Genomic DNA, 10,604 nt, shown 5'->3' with positions numbered 1-10,604 from the left:
CTGCACACACTGGGTCCTCAGCAACTATCAGTTTGTTTTGATTTGACATGAATATTCAAAACTCGTCTGCATGGCTTTCACCAAGTAAGACGAACTACTTCATATTCTTACTTTCTATTTAAAAGCATAAAACTGAACTATTTCACCACTACAGGGAGGTCTGAAATAATCTAACCAGTATGTCTAAACATGGGAGTGTCTACACATCTGAATTTGGTTTCTACATCATGAAATTCATGTGAAGTCCATGAAAACATGCTTGATAAAATTGTATCTACAGGGTAATATTAATTTTCTGACCAGAAATTGATAAGAATTTTATTTTTGCAAGTTTAAAGATGAATGGTTACTTATTTTTCATTTAAGTGCGAGACTTCATGCCTTGGATCTGGAGGGGTTACATTTATAATTTGGAAGCTTCTTGTTTTCAGGATGACTGAACATTTGTCAGGCATTGCAATACATTCATTTTTTTAGAGGTCTTATCAGCTAGGTGAGCAGCTTATCTGTGAGGTTCAGAAGTTCATGCCTTCATTCCCTCAAGGTCAGAAGTGCTGGGTTAGCTCTGAAGAGTAATGACAGGGACCTGAGAGTATCTCCCTGGAGGAGGAAATGGCAACCCACTCCAGTATTTTTGCCAAGAGAATCCCATGGACAGAGGAGCCAGGCAGGCTACGGTCCATGCGGTTGCAAAAACTTGGACACGACTGAGCAACTAATACTGAGGATGTTTCTACATGTATGAGTGTGTGTGTGCTGGACTGCAAGGAGGGTTGACTGGACAGCCATTGTAGTTATCTGATTATCTTGAAGAGAGAGCAGGGGCCTCTAGCACCCTCACGATTCTTCAGAGGACGTCTGTCTCCGTTCCATAACTCCTCTAGGAACGTTTCACTTGACACACAGCAGATGCTCTCAGAGTACAGCTAATTACTGGTTAATAAGCTGCCATACTCTAAGAAACCCAGGTGAAATAAAGAGAAGAAAGAAGTTGGATTTACTGACAACTGACATACAAGACAGTCTCAGAAAACCTTTTCTTAGCATCATTATCATATACCTCAATTATTCCATGTTTTAAGATGTCTACATTTACTTTAGAAAGGTCTATCATTTTTATTTTTTAGATCTGGTGGCTCAGGTGGTAAAGAATCTGCCTGTAGTGCAGCTTCGATCCTTGGGTTAGGAAGATCCCCTGAAGAAGGGAACAGCAACCAACTCCAGTATATTTGCCTCGAGAATTCCATGAACAGAGGAGCCTGGTGGGCTACAGTCCATAGGGTTGGACATGGTTTGGACATGACTGAGCAACTAACACTTTCATGTTCACCAGTGGAGACAAATATTATGTTGGAAATGAGGATGTCAGCCTAATTCCAGGAACTTCATCTTAAGAAATTCTTCAGGTGATACCCAGGGGAACACTTCCAAAGCCAACAGGATCTACACATCTCTTACAATGTTTTCCTCCCATTTGTGTGTGGCTGTGGCACCAGGCTATACTTACAAAGATGATTGTACATGGGAAAGTGAGAGCTTGCTTCTGTTAATATCTGAATGTATACTGCTTGGGTTAGGTCCCTGTGGTAAGTATAGGTATATTTGAATTTGTGTGTGTATATATACTATCTATAATTTGCAATTACTAATGGTAATAGTATTACTATACTCTTTGAAAAGGAGATCTTACTATTTAAACTGAAATGAAAAGAAGCTTTTTGTAAATCCTAAGGGAAAAGAAAAAAAAATATTTTCTGTTTGACAGAATTTCAAAACGCTTTTTTCTGTAGAGATATTCTGGCCTGGTGTTTATCTTTTTAGTTCTTTCTGACCTAGGTATCAATTTTACAGTTACATATAGATGCTAATGACCCCATTTTTGCTATTGGACAAGCTTCTTTCATTTTTATCTAAAGAAAGATTTCTGTGTTTGCAACACTTCAGGGGGCTGCTTCAAAGTCTTTGTTTTAATAACACAGGTTAACACAGTCATTTTGCTGTTGGCAGTAGTTGAACACTGTTATGCAAACATATGCTTGTCTTTAGTTCAAAAAGGGTTCGGAAAACGAGTTAGCAGAACTCTTGGCTCATTTCTACATCCACAGGAGTCTGGGTCCCATACCTCCGATCTTGGCGTTGAAAGCAATGCCGACTGTACAGTGAGAGTTGTTTGCTGCGGCGGCCACTTCTCCAGCACAGCGGGTCCCGTGCCTGTAGGGAGAACACACACACACACCTCATTCTCCCAACCTCAGCAAGTCCTTGCCACCACTCAGACCTCAAAGTGGTGAAGAATGTAGCAAGCTGTGGGTATTTCTGGAACTTCCTACCCATGTAGCACTTAGTCTGTCCACAGCAAATTTTAGCACTTAATTATATTCTATTTTGGGTTATATTTTTATATGCTTATTTTTTGATATCTTGCTTTCTCAACTAGAAAATCTCCTTGAAGGCTAAAATCAAATTGTATGTTTCTTTGTATTTTTTGAACTTTCAACATCCAACATGGTAACCACTAGCCGCATAGGCTAATGGATACCTGAAATATGGCAAGTGTGACTGCATATTAATTTTAGTTAAATTTAAAAACTAGTACTCAATTATTAGAAAACTCAAGAATTGTGAATATAAGAAGTACTTTGTAGACTGGAAATTTAGATACACATCAAGGATCTCCAATGAAAATTTATCTTCTAAAATGGGACTGCTGTAAATACACACAGAATTTCAAAGACCTTGAGTGAAAAGACACCATAAAATAATGCATTAGCACTTATTTCATATCAATTACATGTCAAAATATCATACTCAATACAATATATTATCAAAACCTATTTCACCTGTTTGTTTTCACCTTTTTCCTGCTTTTTCAAGATGTGACTGACAGTAAAGTAAAAAAATTTTCTGAAAGATATTGTTAATTCTTACCACGATAACAGTTCTTTGATCAGAAAAGTCATTTAGCTGAAAGGACTTCTAAGATCTTACTCAAGGATTGCAAAGAAGTGTCAAGTGCAAAGGACAAGCTCTTTAAAAATGGTGGCCTAATACAGTGTGTGCTGAGAATAATTCTAAGGCATGGTTGAGCCTAGAGAAAGAAGGTGAAGACTGATGATTAATGCCTGCCCTGGGTGCAGGAAGGGGGTGACAACCATTGTGGTGTAGTTCTATGATGATGAAATCCAAAGCTCACCTTCTTTCCTACATTTTGAGAAATGAGTTAAGGAGGCCCTGCGATATAAAGAGGTCTGTCAAAAATAGCTCAACAGTGACTAAAACTCAGGACCCCAAATTCTGTTTTAGTACTATTTATTTTACAGTATATTCTATACTGTCATCATGGGATATAACTATTGTCTGTGCAACTATAAACAAGTTGCTGCTTACAACTGATAGGTACACATCAGTTTATACAAGAGATATACTGCTTTTACCACTTAGTAAATAGATGGGGAAACAGTGGAAGCAGTGTTAGACTTTATTTTTGGGGGCTCCAAAATCACTGCAGATGGTGATTGCAGCTATGAAATTAAAAGACGCTTTCTCCTTGGAAGGAAAATTATGACCAACCTAGATAGCATATTCAAAAGCAGAGATATTACTTTGCCAACAAAGGTCCATCTAGTCAAGGCTATGGTTTTTCCAGTGGTCAGGTATGGATGTGAGAGTTGGACTGTGAAGAAAGCTGAGCGCCAAAGAATTGATGCTTTTGAACTGTGGTGTTGGAGAAGACTCTTGAGAGTCCCTTGGACTGCAAGGAGATCCAACCAGTCCATCCTAAAGGAGACCAGTCCTGGGTGTTCATTGGAAGGACTGATGCTGAGGCTGAAACTCCAATACTTTGGCCATCTCACGCGAAGAGTTGACTCATTGGAAAAGACCCTGATGCTGGGAGGGATTGGGGGCAGGAAGAGAAGGGGACGACAGAGGATGAGATGGGCTGCATGGCATCACCAACTTGATGCACATGAGTTTGAGTGAACTCTGGGAGTTGGTGATGAGTTGAGTGAACTCAGGGAGGCCTGGCATGCTGCGGTCCATGGGGTCGCAAAGAGTTGGACACGACTGAGCAACTGAACTGAACTGAATGTCATCTATTCTTCCTAGGTAAATATTAATCTATATATCATTTAAATGGTTATAATTATTCTTTACAATCTTTTAAATTTATATAAAATGGCATAAACCTATATACATATACCTATATATATGTGTGTGTACATATACACACACATGCATCATAATTTTATTCCTAGAAATTTACCTATTTTTCGCTAGTATTAATGAAATATAAAAATAGTAGCTTGTATATACATTTTAAATATCTTGGGATAAATTTCTAGAAGTGGAATTACTGGATCAAAGAGTACAGAATATACTGTCATAATGTCAACAAAAGATGAAAGCGGTTTAATCGAACCTCATAAAAATGGCAAGACTGATAAATATTACTACAAAATACCAAGTTGTTATGCATGACAAAACGAAAAGATAGGCCATAAGCCAAGTTGGATGATAATAGGGAGAATGGAGAAAATATCTAGACAAACCTCTGTGTACATAAAGCCCTATATATAAGTTTTTCAATCTTTTTCATCCTTGCCAAACTGAGTTGAAAAATATTATCTCATCGTCATTTCCCTCTTTATCCCTTATGATTACATTTGTTGCTATGCATCTTTTCAAATATTTATTAGCTATTTCTATGTCTTGCCTTGTGAATAACCTCTTCATGCTTTTTGCCCAAATCACTCATTGCCTTTCCATCATATCTGTTATAAATATGTTTCCAAATGTTTTATTTGGAACATGAAAATCTTGTTTATGGAATTTTTAGGTTGTCACACACAATATTTAATCTTAATATACTCATAATTATCTTGCCCCCTGATACTGGGTTATACCACTTTAATCATTACAAAAAATGATCTCTTTTTCAAAAAATACTTCTGGAAGCCCCAAGCTAAACTACTAATTTTCCCCTGAGCATAGCAATTATTTACTATGATTTTTTATTAGCCTCTTGTTGCATATTACTTCCTGGTGTAGGTTATTTTTATTCAAATGTCAAATTCCCTTTATGGGTTTACTGTTTTTATACTACATTGCGTCTATTATTAATTAATGCAGTTCTACAGGAGCATAAGGACATCTGTTTTTAATTCTGCCCTGGTTTATTCTTAGGCCCATGGGTTATTAAGAAGTAGGATTTAAATTTTTTGAATGTTTGCAGCTGTTATATTTTTTATAATCAATAACTTCATTAACTTACGATAAAATAATTTTTATGAAGCAATCATTTGAATTTTGTGAGTGCACAAAATGGTGAAGTATGTGGTCTATTTTTATAAATGTTCTATGTGGTTGAAAAGATATATATTTTCCAATTATTCTAGATAAGTCCATCATGTCAAGCTTGTTCATTATTTTGTGGATTTGTTAATATTCTTTGTGGTTCTATCCATTTTTATTGCCTTTAGAATGGAACTATCAAATCTTTCTAGTGAAACAAATTGTTTATGTATATGTAATAACACTTTCTGTTTCTTAAATAAAATTAAAGATATCTTGTTAGTACTTAAATTATAAACCACTTGATCCTTTTACTTTCAAATATTCTGTTTATATTATTTATACCTCATAAATAGAATATAATTTTTTTAAACCCTGGAAATCTTTATTTTTGACTCAAGAGTTAGTCCATTTATATTATCTAAGTATTCATATACACATAATCATTTCTGTATTTTTCCCCTGTACTAGTTTGGATATTATACATTCTATTATTTAGTGCTTATCCTAGATATTTGATCATGGGTACCTAAGATCACAAAGTTACTGATATTTTTTTCAACTTTTCCCAAACAGTACAGATGTCAGAATGTTGTAAGTCTGATTATCCAGCTCTTGACTTGATCCTCCCATAATTATAGTTACACACTGGATATTTTTTTAACACTAGAAATCACCCATCACTGTTCTACTTTGAACAATCAATGTTTGTTTAGACTTACATTTCTTGCTTTGTTTACTTTTGTAGCACTTATTTCCTTCTGGGATCACTGGTTTCTTTCTGAAGAACATTCTATAAATTTACCCATCAGAGAGGCTTTTGATAGCCTCAGAAAATGACTTTACTTTACTGCTCTTCTTAAAAACTAATTTCAATGGATATAGTTAAAATAGTAAGAACAGATACTATACTCAATCTTAGCCAAAAGGTAGAGAAGCATTTTTTCAATGGGTATAGAATTCTAGACTAATAGCACTTCAAAGATGCCATTCCACCATTTTTTAGCTTCCCTTCTTTCTGGTGAGAAGTCAGCCATCTGGATGACTTTTCAGATCTTTGCCTTTTCTATTCTGCAGGTTCATTAAGATATTGTATGTGTGGATTTTAAAAACCTCTTTCTTGGAATTCCTAAACCTATAGTTTAACATTTAAATTTTCAGAAGTCTCAGCTAGTACCTTGATGTATCCCTTTATATCATTCTATGGTTCTTCTTATCAGAATCCCAATTAAGCATACATTAGACCTTTTCACACTTTTCAAATCTTTATCTCATCTTCAGGCTTCCCACATACATTGCTCTCTTGGCTGTCTTCTCTGTAACTTGCTCAGTTCTATATTTCACTTATCCTGACTTTAGCCATGACTAACCTGATATTTAATCCATTCACTGAATTATTCTTTTCAGGTACTATACACTTTATTTTTGAAGTTCTTTTTTCAAATTTGGTTAATTTGGATAGTCAATTTTTCTTAAAAATGCTTTTCAATATTTATTTATTGATACAAATAAATTATATATAAATAATAATTCTAAGTAGGTGAATCTATTTCTACTATTTGTGTTTTTTACTGGCTTGTCTTTATGGCAATGTTTACTCCATGTAGTTGGTGAACTGTCCATTTAGAAGACTGTGCTATTTAGGCTTTTTTCTTTGTGAATTCTTTGAGGATGGTATGGAAAACTCATTAAGAACTGTGAGTTATTCTCAAAAGTAGTTATTTGTTTATCCCTTTGTCCCATCCATTAACCAGGGAGAGAAAGTCAAATACATCCTTTCACTTCCCATGTAGGATTTCTTTTTCTGTGTTTATTGCACTGAAGACAGTAACTTAGGGATTCCATTTTATGCAGGTCTCAGCCCTTTGGACCAAAGCCTTGTCTCCTGCTATCTCTGGACTTTTAAAATTCAGTTCCAGGCTGATTGGGATTGGTTAGTCATCCTGGGAAATGCCTGGTGTTGCCCACCTAGTTATAGATTTGAGGTTTCTCAGAGAAATACCCTAGCACCCCATAAGCTCAACCATGCACTAAGAAGTTCTTTAATATTTTCCCATGATTTTTAGATATACTGTGGGAGGAAAGATTTAACTGAATATCTGTTCTACCATATTACTAAAACAATAGAAGTGACTTGGTTCTGTATTTCTAAAAGCCCTGTACATATTATGTGCGTCATTCATGTACAGTGAATGTTTGTAAGTGCAGAACACAGTGAATATTCTCCTTATAAAAACATTTCTTCTGTACAGGGCTCTACATCATGATATGTGGACTATTTTGAGGAGACAGGCAAGTTATACTCTACTGCTGACACATATATTTTAAATATCAGTTAAATCATGTATTTCAGCATACTGTAATTGAGGGTCCAAATTGCAGCTCAACTACATTTAAACAGCCCACTCTTCAGATGACAATGATCATTATTCCAAGTAAAGTACTAGTCATCTTTTTTATTTTTATATCTTAGTTAGACTCTGTTTTGACATGAATTTTAAATAGATCATAGAACAATGGATATATCATCATGACCTATTCAAGTATGTGATCATGACTCAATTTCTTCCTTCTCCCAAACAACAAAGGGTGGTCAACAAAAAAGTATATTCATGATGTCAGTAAATATGCAAGTCACAAAACAAACAAAACGGTTTTTCAGATGTAGTTTTCTTCAGAGATGATTGAGTGTGAGCATGTAAAGTATTTTTAGCATAAGAAGAAAGACTTAGTAGATTTTAGTCTAGAAAACAAAATACTCATTAGATTAAGCTCGGACGCACATGGTACCTAAATAAAAATTTTAATATCCAAGTCCCATACAATGTTCTTTGGAAAGAAAATGAGTCACCTGTTTAACTTTCTTACATATGTTCACAATATTACTAAGAAACATATTTTCTGAGACCTTTAAAAGATAACCCAATTATGTAAATTATAAGGATATATAAATCAAGGACTCAAATTGAATAGCATCTAAAATAAAGTACATCCAGAGAAACTAGGAATTAAAAATGCATCAGTTCTCTGAATCCCTTAAGGATATGGTTATGTCTGCCCTGCTGCTGCTGCTGCTAAGTCACTTCAGTCATGTCTGACTCTGTGTGACCCCATAGACATTTCTCCAAAGAAGACATACGGATGGCTAACAAACACATGAAAAGATGCTCAACATCACTCACTATCAGAGAAATGCAAATCAAAACCACAATGAGGTACCATTTCACGCCAGTTAGAATGGCTGCTATCCAAAAGTCTACAAGCAATAAATGCTGGAGAGGGTGTGGAGAAAAGGGAACCCTCTTACACTGTTGGTGGGAATGCAAACTAGTACAGCCACTATGGAGAACAGTGTGGAGATTCCTTAAAAAACTGGAAACAGAACTGCTTTATGACCCAGCAATCCCACTGCTGGGCATACACACTGAGGAAACCAAAAGGGAAAGAGACACGTGTGCCCCAATGTTCATCGCAGCACTGTTTATAATAGCCAGGACATGGAAGCAACCTAGATGCCCATCAGCAGATGAATGGATAAGAAAGCTGTGGTACAGATACACAATGGAGTATTACTCAGCCATTAAAAAGAATACATTTGAATCAGTTCTAATGAGGTGGATGAAACTGGAGCCTATTATACAGAGTGAAGTAAGCCAGAAGGAAAAACACCAATACAGTATACTAACACATATATATGGAATTTAGAAAGATGGTAACAATAACCCTGTGTACGAGACAGCAAAAGAGACACTGATGTATAGAACAGTCTTATGGACTCTGTGGGAGAGGGAGAGGGTGGGAAGATTTGGGAGAATGGCATTGAAACATGTAAAATATCATGTATGAAACGACATGCCAGTCCAGGTTCGATGTACGATACTGGATGCTTGGGGCTGGTGCACTGGGACGACCCAGAGGGATGGTGTGGGGAGGGAGGAGGGAGGAGGGTTCAGGATGGGGAGCATGTGTATACCTGTGGCGGATTCATTTTGATATTTGGCAAAACTAATACAATTATGTAAAGTTTAAAAATAAAATAAAATTAAAAAAAATAAACTACAAAAAAAAAGAATACATTTGAATCAGTTCTAATGAGGTGGATGAAACTGGAGCCGATTATACAGAGTGAAGTAAGCCAGAAAGAAAAACACCAGTACAGTATACTAACGCATATATATAGAATTTAGAAAGATAGTAACTATAACCCTGTATGTGAGACAGCAAAAGAAACACAGATGTATAAAATAGTCTTTTGGACTCTGTGGGAGAGGAAGAGGGTGGGATGATTTGGGAGAATGGCATTGAAACATGTATAATATCATATATGAAACGAAAAGATGGAAAATCAGATCAGAGAGTGCCTGTTAACTCCTTTCTATAATACTGTGAACTCATGCAAGTGAAGTGAGGGTAGAATATAAATTTTGGGGTCCATTACATCTGCTACATAGTAAAGTACTGCCTTCACTCCTTTGTTTGCTTTCTCCTACTCTAGTCACACTGCTTTATAAACTTTTTTTAATTTCATATGAGTTAGTAGGGATGGAAATATTAACTCACTTGAGATTTACCATGAATCTGAAGGTAAGACGTGAACAAGCTCAGCAATGAATCAGAAACATCAGGACACATGCAAGAGGTCTCCGGTTAGTGATCACTACATTGCTTGAAATTATACTTGTATGGAATCAAGCAATGGCAAGTTGGAGAAAGACTGCTTTCTACTTCTGTTCTTTCTTAGGACAAACATCTTCAGCTGTTCATGGATTCTGTCTCCAGGCTCCAGCCCCCACTGTTTCTAGTCCCTTTGACATCTGATGTGTCCATTCTCCTTGGCATGTTTTGATTTTGTTTAAATCTGAGTGAAAACCTTCCATCTGAGCTTACTTCAAAAGCCCCCTTAGAAAGGGACAGGACAGCAAGAATAGTGATATGTTTGAGGTATTCTCCAATATATCACGCAGAGCTTTTCTTTCTGATTGGTTTTGTAGCTCTTGATATTACCACTTGGTTTATATCACCCTCTCCACTTCTCAAAGTACTTTAACCTCATCTGGTTCTCACTTCAACTCTGCAAAATAAGCAAAACAGACACTACTACTCTTATTGCGAGAAATGTAGTCAGTCATACAGTGATTAGTAGGTATAAACTGTGATGGGGCAATGACTAGATCTGGGTCTCCTGGGCACAGATAAATTAATGCTTTTTACTCTTGCAGCAAGACTCACAGGGGCCCATATTCCTAAGTATTTGAATGATGGCCAAGATTTCTTGACTTCCTTGCCACTACCCTACTTATTCTGTGAGGCAG

At 36.1% G+C, this 10,604-nt stretch overlaps 1 protein-coding gene and 1 pseudogene across 4 annotated transcripts in view; both read right to left on the bottom strand.

The window, feature by feature from the left end:
- Nucleotides 1-10,604, bottom strand: part of PCSK5 (proprotein convertase subtilisin/kexin type 5) — a 522,373-nt gene that overhangs the window by 334,858 nt on the left and 176,911 nt on the right. For all 4 annotated transcript variants that reach the window (XM_086415564.1, XM_086415560.1, XM_086415561.1 and 1 more), the window contains exon 6: nt 2,123-2,211. In XM_086415564.1, the coding sequence (XP_086271690.1) occupies nt 2,123-2,211 (89 nt within the window). The remainder of the gene's footprint in view (nt 1-2,122; nt 2,212-10,604) is intronic.
- On the bottom strand, nt 6,105-6,234 carry LOC147367054 (U2 spliceosomal RNA; annotated as a pseudogene).

The sequence above is a fragment of the Bos grunniens genome, chromosome 8, assembly GCF_055505025.1.
Source record: "Bos grunniens cultivar Pamir isolate PY7600 chromosome 8, Bosgru_T2T1.0, whole genome shotgun sequence".
NCBI lineage: Eukaryota > Metazoa > Chordata > Mammalia > Artiodactyla > Bovidae > Bos > Bos grunniens.
This window is presented reverse-complemented; position numbering and strand designations above follow the sequence as displayed.